At 41.5% G+C, this 23,027-nt stretch overlaps 1 protein-coding gene across 2 annotated transcripts in view; it reads right to left on the bottom strand.

The window, feature by feature from the left end:
• Positions 1–23,027, bottom strand: part of CCDC149 (coiled-coil domain containing 149) — a 108,549-nt gene that overhangs the window by 55,659 nt on the left and 29,863 nt on the right. For both annotated transcript variants that reach the window (XM_045392208.3, XM_005554595.5), the window contains exons 2-3: positions 16,479–16,640; positions 13,702–13,740 (exon numbers count right to left, since the gene is read on the bottom strand). In XM_045392208.3, the coding sequence (XP_045248143.2) occupies positions 13,702–13,740; positions 16,479–16,640 (201 nt within the window). The remainder of the gene's footprint in view (positions 1–13,701; positions 13,741–16,478; positions 16,641–23,027) is intronic.

Raw genomic sequence — 23,027 nt, forward strand, 5'->3', positions numbered from 1 at the left:
ATGTAAAGGAAATATCAGGGAAAAGTGGCAGCCTACCTAAGACTGGGTTTCACAGGGAAGGAAAACAAAACCAAGAGATTCTTTTCTCTAAATTTTTGGGGGCAGGAGGCAGCATAAATAGCAAAACATAAAGAGGTTTAAAAAGAAGCCTCTTTTAAATATTCAGATCAAGCGAGAGCCGACATTAAAGGTTGACATTTTTGCTCTGATAATAGTGGAATGTTGAATATAGTGGGATATGTGGTAGAATCCATATATTTAAGTCACTCTTTCTAGATAGGAGTTCATTAAAATTGTGATGGGAAAGGGAGGGAAAAGAGATTTGATGAAAACATAGCTGTGAGATTCAAGGCCAAAAGGATATGACAGCTCTCCATTCTGAAATACCTTCCTTTGTCAAGGAACAACTCAATCCCCAATTACAAATGATGCCTGCAGAAACAATTCACCAAAGTCAGCCCCTGGTGTGGGAACTGGGAGGCCCTGGAAATTCTCTCTGGACAGGGATGATGACTACAAATACTGACAGTTGTTGTGAAGGCAAAGACCAGGGAATTGACAGAGCCGTCGAACCTCACCCCAACCTCTTCCCAACTGTTTGCAGGAATCCTTACGGAGGGAGGTTAGCCACGTGGGAGAGGGGAGCTATCTCGCAGCCTTTCTTTAAGCCCTACTGCACCCTGAACTCTAGCTCTTGCCTCTATCACCATTCCAATTCCCCTATAAATGCCGCAAAGTATGTCAGAAGGGTTTACACTACAGATGCAACATGTTTTCTAAACTTACAAGAACCAATGGGAGATTTTAAGATACAGACAGTCCCTGATTTAATGAAGCTCTGACAACTTTACAATGGTGTGAAAGAGCTATGCATACAGTAGAAACTGTAGTTTGAGTATCCATATAGCCATTCTGTTTTTCAGTTTCAGTATAGTATGGAATAAATTATACTTTATAAAATAGGTCTTATGTTAGATGATTTTGCCCAACTGTACACTAATGTAAGTGTTCTGAGCATGTTTGAGGTAGGCTAGGCTGAGCTAAGCTATGATGTTCAGTAGGTTGGGTGTATTAAACGCATTTTCAACTTCTAATGTTTTCAATTTACAATGGGTTTATCAGAATGTAACCCCCTTGAGCATCCCTTTACGATTAAAACCCTCAGCAAAATCTGCATAGAAGGGATATACCTTAAGGTAATAAAAGCTATCTATGACAAACCTACAGCCAACATTATGCTGAACAGGGAAAAGTTGAAAGCATTTCCCCTGAGAATTGAAACAAGACAAAGATGCTCACTTTCACCACTTCTATTTAACATAGTACTGGAAGTCCTAGCCAGAGCAATCAGACAAGAGAAAGAAATACAGGGCATCCAAATCGGTAAGGAGGAAGTCAAACTGTTGCTGTTTGCCGATGACATGATCATATACCTAGAAAGCCCTGACGACTCCTCCAAAAAGCTCCCAGATCGATACAAAATCAATGTACACAAATCAGTAGCACAGCTATACACCAACAGAGGTCAAGCTGAGAATCAAATCAAGAACTCAATCGTTTTACAAAAGCTGCAAAAAAATAAAGTACTTTGAAATATGCCTAACCAAGGAGATGAAAGACCTCTACAAGGAAAACTACAAAGTACCACTGAAAGAAATCAAAGACAACACAACCAAATAGAAACACATCCCATGCTTTTAGACAGGTAGAATCAATCTTGTGAAAATGAAGATACTGCCAAAAGCAATCTATAAATTCAACACAATTCCCATCAAGTACCCTCATCATTCTTCACAGAACTAGAAAAGACAATCCTAACATTCATATGGAACCAAAAAAAAAAAAAGAGCCCGCATAGCCTAAGCAAAACTAAGCAAAAAGAACAACTCTGGAGGCATCACACTACCCGACTTCAAACTATACCATTAGGCCATAGTCACCAAAACAACATGGTACTGATATAAAAATAGGCACATAGATCAATGGAGAAGAATAGAGAAGCCAGAAATAAAGTCAAATACTTACAGCTAACTGACCTTCGACAAAGCAAACAAAAACATAAGGTAGGGAAAGGACACCCTATTCAACAAATGATGCTGTGATAATTGGAAAGGCACATGCAGAGGAATGAAATTGGATCCTCATCTCTCACCTTATACAAAAATCAACTCAAGATGGATGAGGGACTTAAATCTAAGACCTGAAACCATAAAAAATTCTAGAAGATATCAGAAAAACCCTTCTAGACACTGGCTTAGGCGAAGACATCATGACCAGGAATACAAAAGCATATGTGACAAAAACAAAGATAAATAGATGGGACTTAATTAAACTAAAAAGCTTCTGCATAGCAAAAGAAATTATCAGCAGAGTAAACAGACAACCCACAGAGTGGGAGAAAAATCTGTGCTAACTATGCATCTGACAAAGGACTAATATCCAGAATCTACAAGGAACTCAAACAAATCTGCAAGAAAAAGACAAATATTCCCATCAAAGAGTGAGCTAAGGACATGAATAGACAATTCTCAAAAGAAGATATACAAATGGCCAACAAACATATGAAAAAATGCTCAACATCACTAATTATCAGGAAAATGCAAATCAAAATCACAATGCGATAATAACTTAAATAAAAAAATAATAGATGTTGGCATGGATGTGGTAAAAAGGGAACACTTTTACACTGCTAGTGGGAATGTAAACTAGTACAACCACTATGGAAAAACAGTACGGAGATTCCTTAAAGGTCTAAAAGTACATCTAACATTTGATCCAGCAATCCCACTACTGGGTATCTACTTAGAGGAAAAGAAAGTCATTATATGAAAAACACACTTGCACATGCATGTTTGTAGCAGCACAATTCACAATTGCAAAAATATGGAACTAACCCAAATGCCCATCAATCAACGAGCAAATAAAGAAAATGTGGTGTATACACACACACACACACTCACACCCACAAACTAGAGAGGGAAAACTCTCTAAGCCAGAGGCATCCTCAAAGTTATCACAGACAGAAGTTCTACAGATGCTTCTCTCCATGGTCAGTTGCTTTGTTGTTTTTATGTTTTTATGAATACTACTCAGCCATAAAAAGGAACAAAATAATGGCAATTTCAGCAATCTGGATGGAGCTGGAGACCATTATTCTAAGTGAAGTAACTCAGGAATGAAAAACCAAATATTTTAAGTTCTCACTGATACGTAGGAGTTAAGCTATGAGGAAACAAAGGCATACGAATGATACAATGGACTCTGAGGACTCGAAGGGAAGGGCAGGATAGGGGAGAAGAATAAAAGACTACATATTGAGTACAGTGCACACTGCTCAGGTGATGGGTGCACCAAACTCTCAGAAATCACCACTGAAGAACTTACTCATGTAACCAAACACAACTTGTTCCCCCCAAAATACTGAAATTAAAAAAAAAAAAAAAAGTAACCCCCTTGTAAGCTGAGGAGCATCTGTGTAATCATGGATCACATTTGGCAATGACCATGATGTTAAGGGAACCTATTTTCAATGATCAAATATTTGACAGTGGTCAAATTTGACAGCCCTAAATCTTTCAGATTTGGGAGAAAAGCTTCCATTCTGTACCATTTCTCTCCCTGCTATCAGAAATGAGAAGATGGACATGAAGGGAATCACGATACACCACCCTGAATGATGCCACTTTGGCATAAGTCTTTTGAGCTAAAGGCAACTGAGAATCAACAAATGCAGGAAGAGTTCTCTACACTCCCTTCTCTGCCTAAAAGCAGGCATACATTTCCCTTTGAGAAGGTGTTCCCCACTCCAGTACCAGGAAGAAAAGAGAGACTCCTATCACCAGAGACAGTCAGAACCAAGATGAATCTTGATAGATAATAGTGTTTTGTGATGCTAATTGTCTCAAAATGAAGTCACTGATGACAAGTGACAGTGAAACTGTTGACCCCTCAAAGTGATAAACATATGTATAATGGACTGAGGTGATGATTCCTGCTGCGGCTAGGCACCCTGAGACCTGACGAGAAACTGAAGTCACGTGGCAGCTGAGATAGTGAGTGTGTACACTCTGCGGAGGGCCGTGAAAACAGCAAAGCAACTGACCATGGAGAAGCATCTGCAGAACTTCTGTCTGTGATAACTCTGAGGCCGTCTCTGGACACCAGGAGTGGCCACCAGAAGTTCTGCCCAAAAAGAGCAGTCACCCCCTGCTGGTCAGCAATTTTAGAAGATTCCAGCCCTCTCTAGTTTGTCTGTGGATGTGCGGTTCTCCCCAGCTACTCGCTGTGGTTTGTCCCCCTCTCTCTCATCACTGCCTATGCACTGAATATACTTACGTGATTGCTAGTGTGTGAAAGCCTCACAACACAAATCGTGAATTTGAAAACATTTAGTTGGCCACTGATTCATCGTGAAACCTCTTGGCCCCTGCTGGAGTTAACATAACTAGGCTGATTCAAACCTGATACAATATTCTTCATAAACAAATCTTACTAAAATAACCCTTATTTTCCATTAATTTCTCCCATATATTTCCTGGTTGCTTTCCCACAATTCGTCATCACTCAAAGCCCAAATTCCCTTTCCTTTGTTAAAACGGCACATAAGCCCCGGAGCCTAACTGCTTCCTGAGTTTTATTTTTTTCTGTGAATTTCCATTGCATGTAAAATGTTAATAAAATTGTATGCTGTTTTTCTCCTGTTAATTTGTCTTCTGTCATTTAAGTTTGCAGGCCCCAGTCACTGAACCTAAGAGGAGAAAGGAAAACTTTTATTTCTCCCACAGACAAAACAAAAAACAAAGTGATAAAAGTTTAAGAGAGGCTGGGGGCAGTGGCTCAGGCCTGTAATCCCAGCACTTTGGGAGGCTGAGGCAGGAGGATCGCCTGAGGTCAGAAGTTCGAGACCAGCCTGACCAAAAGGGCAAAATCCCATCTCTATTAAAAATACAAAAATTAGCGAGGCGTGGAAATACGCAACTGTAGTCCCAGTAGTCCCAGCTACTCGGGAGGCTGAGGCAGGAGAATTGCTTGAACCCAGAGGTGGAGGTTGCGTGAGCCAAGATCACACCACTGCACTCCAGCCTGGGTGACAGAGCGAGACTTCATCTCAAAAAACAAAACAAAACAAAACAAAAACAAAAAACCTTAAGAAAAAACTTTTAACCTTGTGTTATTCCAGACACTGGAAATAGGAATCAAAGGGGTAGGCCACATGTTTTTACCTGGTCCTTAAATATTTCAGACCAGTAGCCAAGAGAGGAAAAGACCAATATTCCAGGAACAGTACGGCAAGTTGAAAGTGCCTTTGCAAAATTACGACAGTAAGAGAAATCTGACATGGCTTCTAACCTCACAGGCTGGCTGTCTTCACTTATTCTCCAGTGTAGAAAGTAGAAAAGTTCCTCTTCAAAGCTCGTCTTGGTTTAAAAATAAAATAGTAGACACTAGGAATAATAGTTCCTTACTCTAAAGCCTCCTATCAACTATTAGTTCTTACACTTTAGCCCAGGCATGTCTGGACAGGCCCAGGCTAGTCTTAGCTCATAGCTTATGCCCCTTCCTTATTTAGAAATGTTATTGCTTCCTTATACCTTTCATAAGCAACTTCTTCTCCTTCTTTCTTCTTCCCTGCACTTACCTATTTAAGAAAGTTTTAGGCTATTAGCAAATCAGGGATCAGTTTAAGATTGTGAGGTTCAGCTCCAGCCAATGGATGCAGGACACAGCAGTAAGGATGACCTAAATCGTAAGGGATAAATATGTCTGCTTTTTCTTTGTTCAGGTGTGCTCTCGCCATTGTTCCATCTGCTATTGAGCACCCTTTCTGCAGAAAGTAAAGATTGCCTTGCTGAGAGATCTTCTGTCTCCATGCTGACTTTTCTTCATGGGGCCGATTATCTATTTCTAACAATTTTGGTATTTCTAACACCTGGCATGGGCCAGGCTAACTTTGCAAGAAATTTAGTTTATAGTTTAAATAATAGCCCTTCTCAAAAACTAAACTGCTCTTGTAAAACTAATGAAAAGCCAGCAAGTTAGAAGGCCTGAATTCTATTGAAAGGTAGGTATCATCAAATAATCACCAGCCATTATTCCAGAGATCACAATATTTGCAGTTTCCCTAATTATTCCTGCTAACAGTGCCACTATTGTAGAACCTAAGATTGGCCTTTTGAGATGTCTTTTTAGGTTTTTGCATTTCTGACAACTGGATAACCTTACTGGGACTAGCCAACCAGTCCCGTGACACTCACCCAGGAACCAACTCGGCCCAAGAAGACAGCTTCAACTCCCTGTGATTTCATCTCAGATCTGACAGCACTCCCTATTCCCTGGCCCCCTACCTGCCAAATTATCCTTGAAAACCCCTAGTCTTCAAATTTTCAAGGAGACTGATTTGAGTGATTAAAAAAAAAAAACTCTAGTCTCCCATTCAGCTGGCCCTGCTTGAATTAAACTCTTTCTCTATTGCAATTTCCTTGTCTTGATAAATTGGCTCTATCTAGGCAGTGGGCAAAATGAACCTATCGGGCAGCCACAAAATCATCCTAAATTCTTCAGAATTTATTAAATATAGTTGATCCTTGAACAACACAGGCTTGAACCACACAGATCCATTTATATGTGAATTTTTTTCAACCCAATGCAGATCAAAAATATAGTATTCACAGGATGTAAAACCCATGGATATGGAGGGCCAACTTCTTGTATCCACAGGTTCTGCAGGGCTGACTGGGGAACTCGAGTATGTGAGAATTTTGGTATACACGGGGGTCCTGGAACCAATCCCCTTTGTATACTGAGGAATGACTGTACATGTAACCTAGCCATGGAAAAGTTATTCTATACGATAATATAAAAATGAGGTATTCCAGAAAGTCTGGGTAACATACCTCTCAATTTGAAAGACATATATCAGAAGTGGAACTCAAAAATGAGAGGAAAATAAGAGAGAGAGACAGACAAGCAAGCCCTTGACCTAGGCACTTTCTCAAGAAAAGTAAGGAAAAAGAGAATGAGAAAAAGAGACCAGATTTTTGCATGGTATTAAAAAGTTTGATACTCTAGGACCCTCGTCCATCCCTTCAATATGGGAAAGTACTAGATTAAGCAAGAATACATTTAAAAAAAAGTCTGATGACACATCAAGCATTCTTGAGAGATGTGATTGATGGCAAACTTAATTGCAATTTCTACTCTGCTGCTTTAGTCTGATGGTGACTCCTGTGTTAATAGTAATAGAGTGAAACTTGCTTTGCTTAGCAAGGGGCCCCTGTTCACCGCAACTGCCAAGTGATGACCTTTGCTACAGCGACAGCTGTCTTATTTACAAAAAGAACGACCAGCCGAGAGCTTATTCGTACATATTTTTTGGCTATGCAAGGAGACCTTAGCAGCCTACTGCCACCTCGTAATCTCAAAACACACACTTGTGAATGAATGCATTTCCAGGCCCCACAGGCAAATGCTTTTGAATAGGCTTGGGAGGTTGCTATTTAAATAAATGTTTGCTTTAATCTTGGCCATTATGATTCTGCATCTGCCACTTAGTGGCTCCATTAATAGCTCCCAAGTTCTTTAGACTCACTGAGCCTAAATTTCCTCATCTATAAATTGGGGGGGGTGCTTCCACCTTCCTTACAAAATGGTTTCAAGGATTGAGAGGGCTTATGGCAAGGTGCATTAGTCCTCACAATAAAGTTGCTGTTGTTATGATTTGGGAGTGCTCCTAAGGACAGGACCTGGGATTTCTTCCTAGTTTCTCTGGTGTAATGAAAAAGTCATACCATTCAAAGTGATATAAAAAGAAACATCTCAAAGCACTTGAGATCTTTGAAGGAAGTTTTAGGTTCTGAGCAACAAACCAGGACGTATATACAAAGTCACTGTGATTTGCAGTCACAGGAGACTAAAACAAGCTTGACCAAGGAGACTTTTCTACGGAAATGAAAGGCTCCTTCCTATCCCACAAAGGACCACTCTATGCTCTGATTTTTCCAGGGTTGTCACCTTGGCACATGTCACTGTCTAAACAAGCCATCACGTTTTAGAGGCGAGAAAGCAACAGCTCCCTCCTGGACCAAGAGAGATACCTTTCGTGGTATGTCTGTTTGAAATCAAAAAAGGAAAAGACAAAGATCTTAAAGATGTGTTTGACTGTTTATTCAAGGAGTTTTCGTGGGGAAAATGTACCTCTGTAACCCCGAAGAATCCCATCTTATAAGAAAATTAACCCAAGATAATTTAAATTCCCCTTTGTCTGCTTTGCAGGAACTGCTTGTTTAGCAAAAGAAAAATATTTAAAGGGTCGTTGGAGATCTTTTAGTGATCTCTCACTGCAGTGCAAAGGGGCACTCTGTGTACACTTCTGCCTGAAGTCACAAGAAGAAATTTTCATTTCAATATCCCACGAGAAGCTATTAGTGCAATCACTGTTGTCTCAATTTCTCCACAGCTTCTTTAACGGATGATTTGCCATTGGAAATTGGTTGTTTTAAAAAGGATTCTGAGTTCCAAAAGAAAGCCTCAACAACTATATTTCTAGAACTACAAATGTAAAAGTTCTCATCTATCCTTTAATGTGAAGACCCAAAAAGCAAAAAACAAATATATATACACACACACATACACACACACACACACACACACACACACACACACACACACACACACACACACACATATATATTGGTTGCTACGGGAAAGAAGCCTGGCTTAGCAGGTAAAAATTTCTAGCTCAATTTCTGGTTCTCTACCACTCCTAGGCAGAAGGCTTTGAACAAGACACTTAATCTTTAGACTTCCAAAATGGGCTGGACTGAATGTTGACTACGGTTTTCCCCAGCTCAAACAGTCTAGGAATCGAATATAGAAGAAAAAGCCTGAACTAGACCACCAAACTACAAGCTAGAGGGGTCTGGATTCTAGGCCTTCTCCATTAACCTGCTATGTGCCCTTGGATAAGTCACAGGAAAAATTTAAAATATCCAATACTCATTGAGCACTCTCCAACTAACAGGCAATGCACAGCACAAACACTGTCACATCAATTCCTCATAAGAGCTTTACAAACACATCTCAATATCATGTCCATTATGAACAGGAGGAAACTGAGTCTTTGAAAGGTGACATAGTTTGCCCAGTCAGCAAGTGGAAAGGTTAAACTTGAATCCATGCAATTAAATGCCAGAATCTAAACTCTTTTTATTTATTGCTAACTGTGATGCTGCCCTGTGCCTTTACGAAAGACATACCTCCCAGTGTGACCTCAGAAGAATGCTGGGAGACTGCATGCAGGCATGCATATATACATGGTCTCTGAAAAATATGAAGTGTTTCAAAGACTAAGAATGTGATATTGTTTTCTATCTCATCTCCACTTCTGAGGAGGAAGCAGAAAAGGAGATGAGAGCTGACGAGAGGCCTGGGCTCCTGGGCCCTGCTGTGGCTATTCCTGGAGCCCAGTGGCACTTCTGTCTCCCACGGGGAATGCTTAACCAACTCTTCCCATAATCTATGAGCCGGAACCTGTCTTTGGAGCAAGCTACTTTGAGCGGCAACTGCAACCAAAAGAGTCCCAACAAGGGCAGTGTGTCCTGTTGACAGCCAAGAGCTGCGCTGGACAGAATCAACCTGCTAACATACAATTGTTTAAAAAAGAGATGACGAGGAGGAGCAGCAGGTGAGAAACACTGATGGATGCTGACCTCGTGCCAGGCACTGTGTTGAGGCCTCCACTTGCACTGTCTCATTTGATCCTGACAGCCACACTATGCATTGGGTACCATATTTATCCCCATTTTATGGATGAGAAAGTTGAGACTCAAGACACTCAAAGGAGCCTTCCCAAAGTCTCACAATTAGTTTAGTGGGCATCATTGCTAACTTCTAATAGCCCTTCCATCCCAAGTGACGAATCAAAGCCGATGAGTGTACAGCAGCCCCCTGGTGCGTGTTACTAGACCAGGAATGGGAGCAAGTCCTACACTGGCCCAGCCAGACTGCAGAGGAGGACTTATTTTCCATGGCTGCATTTTCTGCTTCTCCTGAGGGGAACCAGACACAGAAGGAAGCTGATACTAAATGTAAGAGGAAGCTGACGAGTTAAAATCGGCAAAATGGTAGAGTTGTCAGTTAAAATACAGAATGTCCAGCTAAATTTGAATTTTAGATAAACAATGAATAATAATTTAATATAAGCCTATCCCCAAAATCACATAGAACACACTTTTGTACTTAAAAAGAGTACAATTTTCTACATTCCTATCTGAAATTCAAATGTACCAGGTGCCCTGTATTTTTACTTGCTAAATTTGGCACAGTGGAGAGAATGAGTACATGACAACTTCATGAAGCCATAAACTATCAAGTACTTAAAGCCCACACTACCGCTGAACTTCTGGCTAGGTAAGGTAATTAATTCGTTTATTGTTCAAGCAGTTTAGAATTTCTGTCACTTGCACCCCAAAGCATCCTATCTCATGCAGCAGTCACTGGTTCCAACCCATGCAGGAAGGTGGTAGAGCCCAAGCTCCCACCACCACACTCAGTCCTAAAGGGACAGAAACTTAATGCCATATGAAAAGCTACAAAGCCAACGTTTAGGATGTTGAACTTATATTTTTAGAGCTGTAAGAATGCAGCTTAACAGACTTACTGGGATTCATCAGATTCTCTTCAGTTGATATAAATTTTTTATTATAAAGTTATGGAATATGAATTCCCCTAAAACTATAAAACTCCTTCATGAATACTAACAAACTCTAAAATAGCAGCAAAGGTGCTGCTTATAACCACCGAAACCTTAAAACCCAAAACACCTGGCAATTCAGGATTAAGAACTCCAATTTTTAAACATTAAAGATAAATTTCTACATTTTGTTTAGAAAAAAAAGTCAATGAGCATCACAGAAAAATGTGACTTTAGATCAAACCTGGAGCATTATAAAATAATCCGTAAGATAGAGAGGGAGTGTATAAGTAAGCACACTGAATGAATGAATGAATGAACGAATGAATGGGTAACCGTAGGACTGAGCTGATCTCTGAGGCTAAATGTGTGTGTGTTGGACATACTGTTCACCAGCACAAAAAAGTTTCAAGGTAATGACTCCACAGAATTAAGGAATATACATGTGGTGCTGGTACACCATCAATGAGCAGAAGCAGGATGCTGGGTTAGTCGTGACAGCTGGGAAGAGAGCAAATCATTCCTGGGTTGCTATCCGCATCCACCCATTTCAAAGTCCTGCTCAGGCACAGAGGCTTCCCTATAATGGGAAACACACAGCATTAACATCACCATGATCTGGACTCCCTTCAAGTCCATAAGAAGTTGCCATTTAGGGCATGTCGGTACAGAACAACTATAAAGTTAAGGAAAGTTCTAACAAAAGTATATATGAAAATAGCTTGCTCTCTCATTCTCTCTCTCTCTTTCTCATAAATACATGTATAAGAAAGAGTGACTCAGTGGTTCCAACCCAGGCAGAAAGCCTGCAGAGGCCAAGCTCCCACCACCACACTCTCAATCCTAAAGGGATAGAAACTTAATGCAATTTGAAATGCTACAAAGCCAATGTGTAGGTCATTGAACTTGCGTTTTTAGAGTTGTAAGAATGCAGCTTAACAGACTTACTGGAATTCATCAGATTCTCCTTAGTCAATGTAAATTTTTGAATTATAAAGCCACAGAACATATCTATCTATGAGAGAGAGAGACCAAGTTAATTTATAAATTTAACAAAACCCCTATCAAAATACCAGTAGGATTTGTGTGGGAAGGATCAGAGGAGAACTTGATAAAATGTTTCTAGGTTTTATCTGAGAAAAGTAACAAATAAGAAACCTTTAAAAAGGAAGAGCAAAGCGAAGAAGGTTAGCCCAAAAAGATATTAGAAGTATTATAAAGCAAAACAATAAGAATAATGTGGTAGAACCACAGGACTTTTCAGGGAGATCAAAGGAACAGAACATAGAGTTAAGAAGAAGATCCACATATATATAAGGATTTGATGATAAAAATGTGCATCTAAAACCATTGGTTTGGTCAATAAACAGTGTTGGCCACGGTGCAGGAGAAAAGAAAGTAAAGGCATGTGAATTTTAATGGAAGACGGCTTTTAAGAGTGTGAAGTGGCAGAACCTAAACAGAACAGTATGCACCCACAGAATGGCATGCACCCACCAAATATTATGTATCTACCAAATGGTATACACCCGCTAAACATTATGTGCCCACAGAATGGCATTTACCCACCAAATGGTATCACCCACTGAATGTTATGCACCCACAGAACGGTATGCAACTACCAAATGGTATGCACCCACAGAAGAGCACGTACCCACAGAATGACATGCACCCACTGAATGGTATGCACCTACTGGACCATATGCATCCACTGAACAGTATGCACCCACAGAATGATATGCACCCACTGAACGGTATGCACCTGCAGAATGGTATGCACCCACTGAATGGTATGCACCTACTGGACCATATGCATCTACTGAACAGTATAGACCCACAGAACAGTATGCATCCACAGAATGGTATGCACCCACTGAATGGTATGCACCTGCAGAATGGTATGTACCCACTGAACAGTATGCACCCACTGAATGGTATGCACCCTCAGAATGGTATGCACCCACTGAACAGTATGCATCCACCAAATGGTATGTACCCACAAAATAGCACACACCCACAAAATGGTATGTACCCACAAAACAGCACATACCCACCAAATGGTATGTACCCACAGAACAGCAGGAACCCACAGAATGGCATGCACCCACAGAATGGTATGCACCCACACAACAGTATGCACTCACCAAATGGTATGTACCCATAGAAGAGTATATAGCCACAGAATGATATGCACCTACCAAGTGGTATGTGTCCACCAAATGGTATGCACCCACTGAACAGCAGGCACCCACCAAATGGTAATCACCCACAGAACAGCATGCACCCACCAAATTGTCTGCACCCACAGAACAGCTTGCACCCACAGAATGGGATGTACCCACCGAATGGTATGTGCCCATTGAACAGTATACATCCACAGAACGGTCTGTACCCACAGAATGGTATGCAGCCACAGAACACTATGCACCCACCAAATGGTATGCACCCATAGAAGAGTATACAGCCACACAATGATATGTACCTACCAAGTTGTATGTGTCCACTGAATGGTATGCACCCACTGAACAGTATGTATCCACTGAACAGTATGCACCCAGCAAATGGTATGTACCCATAGAAGAGTATACAGCCACACAATGATATGTACCTACCAAGTGGTACGTGTCCACTGAATGGTATGCACCCACTGAACAGTGTGTATCCACTGAACAGTATGCACCCACCAAATGGTATATGCCCGCAGCATGTACCCACTGAACAGTAGGTAGCTCAAGTCCTGTAACCATGTGCCCTCAACTCTATTTCCCATCAGGATTCCCAACAAGAAGGGGAATGCAGTCAACTGGTGTACCTCCCCCATCCAGACTTCACTGGGTTTCCTTCACTCCACTCCCAATTTCTCTTTGCAGTTGGAATCTCTACCCACTCCTCCCAATAACAGAAAGAATTCCAGGAAATTAAAGGAAGTTCTTTACATTATGACATTCCCTGATCCTCCCAATTGCTGCAAGTTATCAGTAAAACAATCTGAGATCAGAAATAAGTCTTACCTGTTTCCTTTTTTCAGGAGGAAGTGATGGATCTCCATCCTACAAAGAAACACATGCTACATTTTACTCTGTAAAAAAATATAGATGTACTTAGAAACAAGAAGTTGAACTAAATTATGAACCTAAATGTAGATTCTCCCCACCCTCCCCACCCTGCAGCCAGTAATGTGCTGAAGCAAGCTCAAATATACTTTAAAAAAATAACTACAAACTGAACCAGAGTTATTTTGGAAAAACCTCTAGAGAATCAATCCCATTAGGACCAAATCTATATATTTTCTAAAATCATTTGAATAAAAAAACTGGATTTGTCAAAATTATTTTTGATCACAGCCTAAACTGAAATAATATTTCATTTGGTTTGAGTTCCTCTTTTAAATAGTTAGAACCAAAGAACAGTGATGGGGACGCACATACACACATAGAGAGAGAGGAAAAGAGAGAGAAAGAGAGAGAGAGAGTTTTCTCTATGGGCAGAACAATCAATGTTGGGAGGGACAGTACTTGCTCAAAGTTAAGAAGACATTGAGAACTTCTAGTCCTATTAGATTTTTTTTTTTTTTTTTTTTTTTGGCCTTAAAAGGATTCAGGCCGGGTGTGGTGGCTCACACCTGTAATCTCAGCACTTTGGGGGGCCAAGGTGGGCAGATCACCTGAGGTCAGGAGTTCGAGACCAGCTGGGCTAACATGCTGAAACATGTCTCTACTAAAAAATAAATACAAAAATTAGCCAGACATGGTGGCGGGTGCCTGTAATCCCAGCTACTAGGGAGGTTGAGGCAGGAGAATTGCTTGAACCCAGGAGGCAGAGGTTGCAGCGAGCAGAGATTACACCACTGCACTCTAGCCTGGGCAACAGAGTGAGACTCTGTCTCTGAAAAAAAAAAAAAAAAAAAGGATTCAATTCCTCTCCCTTTTGTGCCTTATCAGGGAAGACGAATATCTCAGGTGAATAAGCGAATGCTCCTTAAATGAGCACTCTAATATCTGATGCTGTCCACATATAAGTCAACATGATTTTAACCTGAGGAATCTATTCTATTCTATTTCTACTCCAGGGCTGTTTAATAATGCCAGCGCAGATAGTTAAATGTCAGTAATAGTGTCCCACTTAAAAAAGAGATTGCCTCAAAAGCAGCAAGAATGAAAACTAGTATTATGCAGCTGGCATTCTCCATTTCAGTATCATTTGCACCTTAAAAGTTTTGCCATATAAAAACCTAGAGAAAATAAAAAAGCCCAGGATACGAGAAAAGTTACAAAAAGTATGGCTATGTCCATACTGTGTATTACCATGCAACTGTTTAAAAGACTGAGTTAAAGGCCAGGCGCAGTGGCTCACGCCTGTAATCCCAGCACTTTGGGAGGGTGAGGCGGGCAGATCACGAGGTCAGGAGATCCAGACCATCCTGGCTAACACGGTGAAACCCTGTCTCTACTAAAAATACAAAAAATTAGCCGAGCGTGGTGGCAGGCGCCTGTAGTCCCAGCTACTCGGGAGGCTGAGACAAAAGAACAGCATGAACCCGGAAGGCGGAGCTTGCAGTGAGAGGACATCGCACCACTCCACTCCAGCCTGGGTGACAGAGCGAGATTCCGTCTCAAAAAAAAAAGACTGAGTTAAATCTGTATGCCTAGAAATCTGGATGATTCAAATCTGGATGAGTTAGATCTGTAGGCCTAGAAAGATGTCCAAAATAAAGTGCTGAGGGAAAACAGCATGTTTTATTATTTTTAAAAATAAATTTGGAATTTATTTTATTTCTCCATGAATTTTTTTTTTTTTTTTTTGAGAACAGTTCTCACTATGTTGCTCAGCTTGGCCTCAAACTCCTGGGCTCAAGCAATCCTCTCATCTCAGCCTCTCAAAGTAGTTGGGATTACAGGTGTGTCACTGCATCTGGCCTAATATAACTCTCTGGAAGGATGGCAATGCTCTCTATATACACTGCCCAATACAGCAGCCATCAGTCACCTGAGCCCATGAAATGTGACATTGAGACTGAGGAATGGAGTCTCTTATTTTATTTAATTCTAATTAATTTAAAACTAAGTAGCCACCTGTAGCTAGTGGCCTCTGTATTACTGTAGACTTATGAATCCTCTTTTTGAAGAACTCTATATAATCAAATTAACAAATAAACAGCCACACATACAGTAGTCCCCACTTCTCCTCAGTTTCAGGTACCTGAGGTCAACCATGGTCCAAACATGTTAAATGGAAAATTTCAAAAATAAATAATTTATAAATTTTAAATTGCATGCTGTTCTGAGTCGTGTGGTGAAATCTTGCACCATTCCCCTCCATCCCACCTAGGATGTGAATCACCCCTTCATCCAGGGTATCCACGATGTCTATGTGGCCCACTCGCTAGTCACTTAGGAGCTGATTTGGCTATCAGATTAAAAAAACAACAGCATATATAGGGTTTCATACTATCTGTGGTTTCAGGCATCCACTGAGGGTCTTGAAACATGCCTCCCTTGGATAAGTTGGGGAGCCTACTGCAAACACACACATATATGTTCACAGATGCCAGAGCAAGAAGCATATACATACACACATACACACACACACACAGAGAGAGAGAGAGAGAGATTAACTTGTGAGTGGGACTGGGTTGTGGAGGAAATAGAGGTGGTGACTTTTACTTCTAAATTCTTCCACTTTGAACTGTTTACATTTAACCATTTCTAAAGCAACAGCATGTGAAAATCTCTTTATATCTTAATTCAGGGAATAGGAAAGTGGCTGAACAGGGCAGCCTAACACTTACGATCATCTCTCGGTACTTCTTCTTCAGTGACTGGTGGCGCTCCCGGAGCTGATTGGCCATGAGTTTGTACTGGTCTCTTTCCTGTTGACAGGTGTCCAGCTCCTTGGAGAGGATCAGCAGGGCTTCCTTCTTGCTCTCCAGCTTCCTCTTACACACCAGGTACTACAAAGCAAAAAATCCAGGCAACAGGTTAAAAACATCCATAGGCCTCCATTTAACACACAACGTACCTCACACACCCTGTGGAGAATTTTTGCCATTCTCATTTTTAGAGCTCATGTGCCCAGAGAGATATTTTTTAGCAAATGACATGTACGTAAAGGCTTCGACAGTGCTAACATACAGTGCCCTCACGACAGAACCTAAACCTTGGACAGTAAGTCAAAAACCAGAACGTTTCAAAAAGTTGCATAAACGGGTAAACAGGTAGACAACTGGACCCCAATTTTGTTTATAAAGGATTTATATATCCAGGTAAGATTATGTACAATTTTATTAAGATATTTAATACAACTTTTATTAAAATGTTACTAACGATAATGTCTTGGTAGTCAAATTATTTACCCAGGTTTTAAAACTTTTCTTGATGCTTTTCTGTGTTTTCTAAGTTTCCAGAGTAAACCTATATGGTTTTTTGTTTGTTTGTTGTTTGTTTGTTTGTTTTTTGAGATGGGAGTCTTGCTCTGTCATCCAGGCTGGAGTGCAGTGACATGATCTCGGCTCACTGCAACCTCCACCTCCTGGGTTCAAGCAATTCTCCCACCTCAGCCTCCCAAGTAGCTGGGACCACAGATGCGTACCCACCATGCCCGGCTAATTTTTGTATTTTTAGTAGAGACAGCCAGGCTCTGTTGGCCAGGCTGGTCTTGAATTCCTAACCTCAGATGATCTGCCCACCTTGGCCTTACAAAATACTGGGATTACAGGCGTGAGCCACCACGCCTCGTCCATATAGTTTTTCTTGTAAAAAAAAAAAAAAAAAAAAAAGCCAAAAAAGTTAGTAAAAATAATTGAATTGAACCATAAATCATTGCAATAGATTGCAACTGCCCACCAAACCCATCAGCTATTTTCTCACTTGCAAATTTGTCCACTAACGTGGCCCTGATGTGTTTAACTTTTCCTGTGATTCAAATGCAGGCACTCCCCATCCAGAGACCAATCTTAGGAGCTAAGCATTTTAGCTACATTTTGAATTCCCCCAAAACAGTTGAGTACACCTGGTTGGAACTCTTGCCTCAGAGTGATGTGGCATCCTTCCTTCTGCTCACTCTCCTGCACCGCAAGCCACCCTCACCTAAGTCTGACCCACCATACTGGCCAGCGTGGGCCCGAATAGGACACTTCACTTTTTATTGGATATATTGCACCGTCTGGTATTATTCACATATGTGAAATGTGGCACTGAATACCTTTTGAATTTGCCCCGTAAAAGACCAAATTCAGAGCATTCATGAAAACAATTTATAGTTTCATTATACACTCTGACATGAGTACTTTGTCATTATGGACGCTCACACAAAGCGGAGCGAGAATCAGCACTCCCATTCCACTAGAGTCAATGCTCTTTTATGGACAAAAAGCATTACTCATATATAGTGCTTGCTCGGAACTGACTTTGTTAAGTTCAATTTCAAATAAATGAAAGAGGGAAAAAGAGAGTTTTGTACATTTGCACAATTTTTTTTTTTTCCTTAAAAAAAAAAAGAGTAATTGCTTAGCTTCAAAAACAAAGGGGAAAGAAAAGGCAATTCTGAGACGGATTTGAGTTCTAAAAAAGGACACTTCCACCTTGGATGAATTTTATTTCTGGCAGTAATGAGGTTGGAATCCTGCCTTAAAATGTCCTGGATTTTGAGACGTTGACATCGTCTTCATGGAGGCAAAATGGTTCTGTTGTCACAGTGATTTCTCAAGAGTAAAATCCCCAATGAGTAAATATCAGAGGAGAGTGGCTCAGAAACCCAAACTGCAGTGTCCTCAGGGATGTATTGAGATTTCACAGGAAAAACACCATTTACACACAATGTAACACATCTGCCCTTGTTCCTCCAGTTCTTTTCCTGTAATCAGCACCCTTGGTTGTCAGCACTGCGAGTATCGAGTATCGGTGACCCAGAGACAGTCACCTTTATCCCTTCAATTTATCAGATTCAAACCTGAGGCCCCAGAGACACTCTTGCCTTCCAATTTAGGGGACAAAAATCCTCACGCATGGAGACACTGGAAGCTGCAGTAGGTAAGCTCCGCGGGAACACCCCGCCTATTGAAGGGTAACAGGTAAGGGCCACTGCTGACTGTCAAAGTGGAAATTCAAGTTCCTTGACCTTGAACAGTCTCTGTTGGGGTCTAAGAGAAAAGCTATTTCACTCACAAAGCACGGTCCAGATAAGGCCATGAAAGCCGAGAAGGGCAGTAAAATGCCTCCCTTGCTTCTGGGTCTGAAGTGCCTGGTAGAAAACAGGCACAGAGGCCTCTGCTGAGACCCACTGGCCTGGGATTTGAAGAGCAAAAGTTCTGTAGGTCCCAACAATTTTACTCCATGTTATTTATTTTTATCAGCAGGACAAACCTGAGGCTGAAGCCTCATTTGTAAAGTAGCTCGAAGCAGAGCTCTGGCTGAAGGTGAGACACCTCCCCTGTAGTTCTGCCGCACCCTGGCACGACAGTCTTTGGCATCTATAAGGAACCCTAGACTCCTTGCCAGGCACGGTGGCTCACACCTGTAATCTCAGCACTTTAGGAGGCCGAGGTGGACAGAATACCTGAGGGCAGGAGCTCAAGACCAGCCTGGCCAAGACGGCGAAACCCCCTCTCTACTGAAAATACAAAATTAGCTGAGTGTGGTGGCGGGTGCCTGTAGTCCCAGGCTACTCAGGAGGCTGAGGCAGGAGAATCACTTGAACCCGGGAGACAGAGGTCGCAGTGAGCCGAGATCACACCATTGCACTCCAGCTGGGCAAAAAGAGTGAAACTCTGTCTCAAAAAAAAAAAAAAAAAAAAAAAAATTAGCTGGGCATGGTGGCAGGTGCCTGTAATCCTGGCTACTTGGGAGGCTGAAGCAGGATAATCACTTGAACTCGGGAGATGGAGGTTGCAGTGAGCCAAGATCATGCCACTGCACTGCAGCCTGGGTGACAGCATGAAGACTCCATCTCAAAAAAAAAAAAAAAAAAAAAAAAAAGAAAAAGAAAAAAGAAAAAAAAAAGAAAAAGAAAAAGAAAACACTGCTCTCTATCACCTGGGATGCTTGTTAAAATGCAGATTCCTGGGCTCCAGCCCAGGCCCACTAAATCAGAATCTCTGGTGCCTGGCTCAGGAATCTGCATTCTTAGCCCATGGTTCAGATGATTCTCATCCAGTCCATACTTTAAAAACTCAGGCTCTGGAAGCCTCAAGCTGCACAGTGTCTCAAAAGTTAGAACCAACTACAATGGTCTGGAGGGACTGAGGGGCCACAGTTAGCCCACGAGTTCAGGGGTGAGGAACACTCTCAGAGCCATTCCGACGAGAGTCTGTGCCACCTTTTGTAGCTTTTGGGATTCTAGACAAGTACAAACACGGACTGCATTTTACTGCCTCTAGCCAAAAATCTTATGCAGTCATGTAGCACATAACAACACTTTAGTCAATGGCACACTGCATATATGATAGTGGTCCTACCATAGAAAGGTGGCGGTACCTTTTCTATGTTTAGATACATTTAGATACACAAATACATATCATTGTGTTACAAGTGCCTTATATTCAGTACAGGAACGTGCTGTATACGTTTGCAGGCTGGGAGCAACAGGTTGTACCACACAGGCTAGGCGTGTAGTCGGCTGTGCCATCTAGGTTTGTGTAAGTACACTCTATGATGCTCACACAATGATGAAATCGCCTAGCGGCACACTTCTCAGAAGGCATCCCTGTCATTAAGAGACGCATGATTGTATGTGTCATGAAAACTCTGGGAAGTGGGGATAAGGGAGTGTTGGAGAATGAGATGAAATTTCTTGGCCTCATTCTAAAAAAGTAAAAGCGTATTCCCTGTAATGACAGCTGTTAAAATGTCCCATTTCTTATCCCTGTGATTGGAAACAAACACCAAAAAAACTGGAGAGAAAAAGGTCATGAAGATCCTTCTTAGTGGGCAGCTTTGAACAACCACCAAATATAAGGCTGGGGCATTAGAAGGAACCCAAATTAGAATGGAAAACCAGACAAGCTAAGTCACTGTGCTTGGGTTGTTTAGGCTCCCAGAGGAGGATCAGTAACTATAGATAGCAGATCCAGCAATGGGCTCATCATGAACTGCAGGTACCTTGGGAAAGACATAAAACACAAGGACCAAAAGAACGCACACTCCCCGGGCCTCATTTCCACACTTGAAAGATGAGGGGGTTCCCAGGGCACTCTCCACCTTGAGGAACCCACGATTTCAACACCACTGTTGAATATCACTGGATGTGAAGAGTGCAGGGGAAAGCACAGGGTAAGGGCTCCAGTCCAGAAGGTACAACTCACTTTAAGCACCCAGAACTTGCTTTCTCTGCCTTGTCTAAGACAGAGCTGGCTCAATGATTTCCAAAGACCATCTGCGGCCAGAGTATTTCCAGAATCTCTGGACAGTCACTTGGTGGGACAGGGTGCTGGGACTGAAACTGCGTTTGCAGCAGCAATTTATAATCGAGTGAGAAAACGCCAAACATCTATTGAGTCAATATTCATGGCACTTGCTATTATTTCTAGTTCTCCTTTCCTTCCAGGCATGTGGCAGGACTGTCCATCCCCACTGCTTTTGGGTAAAGCAGAAACACAGAACCTGCTTTGCCTGATAAAATGGGATTGGAAGGGATGTGAGTTGCTTCAGGAGGAAGGCACTTGAGAGAGGAGGTGAGAATTGCTGGGTTTTCTCCTCCCCTGCAGCAACAATGGTGGAAGCACAGGTCGCTATGGGGCTGCCACAGGATAACAGAGCTTGGAGGGGCAAGCACAGCAGACAACTGCCTGGAGAGCCATTTGGGTCCACAGGGAACTTTGTGTGATCCAGAAAAAAATGATTGATGTGTCAAAGTACTGAGATTTGAGGGTTTGTTACTGAAGCATAACTTAACTCATCCTGACTCACAGTGTCTATATCAAAGAACGGGACTGTCTGGGGTGGAGAGAGGTTATACTTGCCCCTGGGCTGTGTGTCCACTGAGTCGCCACACTGAGGACGAGGGTTCATGTGATCACTATTAGTAGTGCTATTGATGACAAAAAGCAAGGTTTTGTAACACACGCTTTACCTGCATAATCTCCTTTAATCCTCAGGACAATGCAATGAAGTTACTGTGCTAACATCTGCATTTTATAAATGAGGAAGTGAGGCTTAAATGAAAGTGTTTGCATAATGTGCCAAGGGATTGCGAAGCCAGAATTGGAACCCAGCTCGTTATAGAGCTAAGCCTGTGGAACCCCAGCTCCTGACACACTAGACATTCTGTGTCCCACCCCCAAAAATCAGAATATTCATGGAGTTGGTTACCACATCTAGTTGGTATTCCTAGTACAAGGAAACAAAGAAAGAGACATTTTGAATTTGGCTACTTTTCTGGACCTAGAACAAATAGTAATAAAGGTTTTATTGATTCAAACAACTTTTTCTAAAACTAGTGGGTCTGCCACTTATTTCCTCAGATGCAAAGCCTGAAGGAAGATGGAAAAAAAAAAATGTTTAAAAATCCACAAGCCTCACTATTCTCTCCTTTTCATGAGGGAGCCAAGTGGAAACAGTAAGGTTTCCATTCACTTCTAAGAAATGGGACAAACTAAAGGGCCTCAGAAAGGAACTAGAAGGTTCTCTTCTCAAAAGCAGTTTGATTGCAACAGGAGTTTTCTGTAAGCTATAGCTGGCCTCATTATTCAGTCAAATATTTTCTGGGTGCCTTCTATGTGCTGGGCACTGAGCTAAGTATTGGGACCCTCATGAGATAAATGATATCATTGGATTTTGATGAGGGAAGGCATGATACCTGGATAACAAAACATTATTTCCTGCTATCTGGAATCCTGAAGGTTCTGAAAACTGAAAATGTGTTTCTATCTTGTTAGTGACCTAAGCTGACGTGAGGGTGTCTGTGGCCTTTATCCCACGGAGTGTGAATATTCATGTATTTGCTGAAGAAAAATCAATGTGTTTGATCCCTGGCTGCTGCCTGAGACTCTGCTGGGGATGACATATAATACACAGTGTGTGTACTGCATTTCGTTTCAGATTCCCAAAACTCCTGCATGAGAAACACATCTGGGCTCCAGGGACTTCAGATATGGAATCTTTTATTGGAAAGTCACCCTTACAAATCTCTAGTCTCGATGATGAATGTGTGAATAAAATCAAATCTTTCTCCAACAGTAATTGCCCAAATAGCTAAGTATTCATTAGATTTCTACTTCCTCACATAGGCCAAGAAAAACTGTAAGTGCATTAAATGCAGTAAATCTTCAAGCTTCCATATGCTTACGTGCCTGTTCCCCCAGCCTCCTAACTTCCTTATCCTTTAGAGTCAGCACTGAATGCTG

The sequence above is a fragment of the Macaca fascicularis genome, chromosome 5 (genome assembly GCF_037993035.2).
Source record: "Macaca fascicularis isolate 582-1 chromosome 5, T2T-MFA8v1.1".
Taxonomy (NCBI): Eukaryota; Metazoa; Chordata; class Mammalia; order Primates; family Cercopithecidae; genus Macaca; species Macaca fascicularis.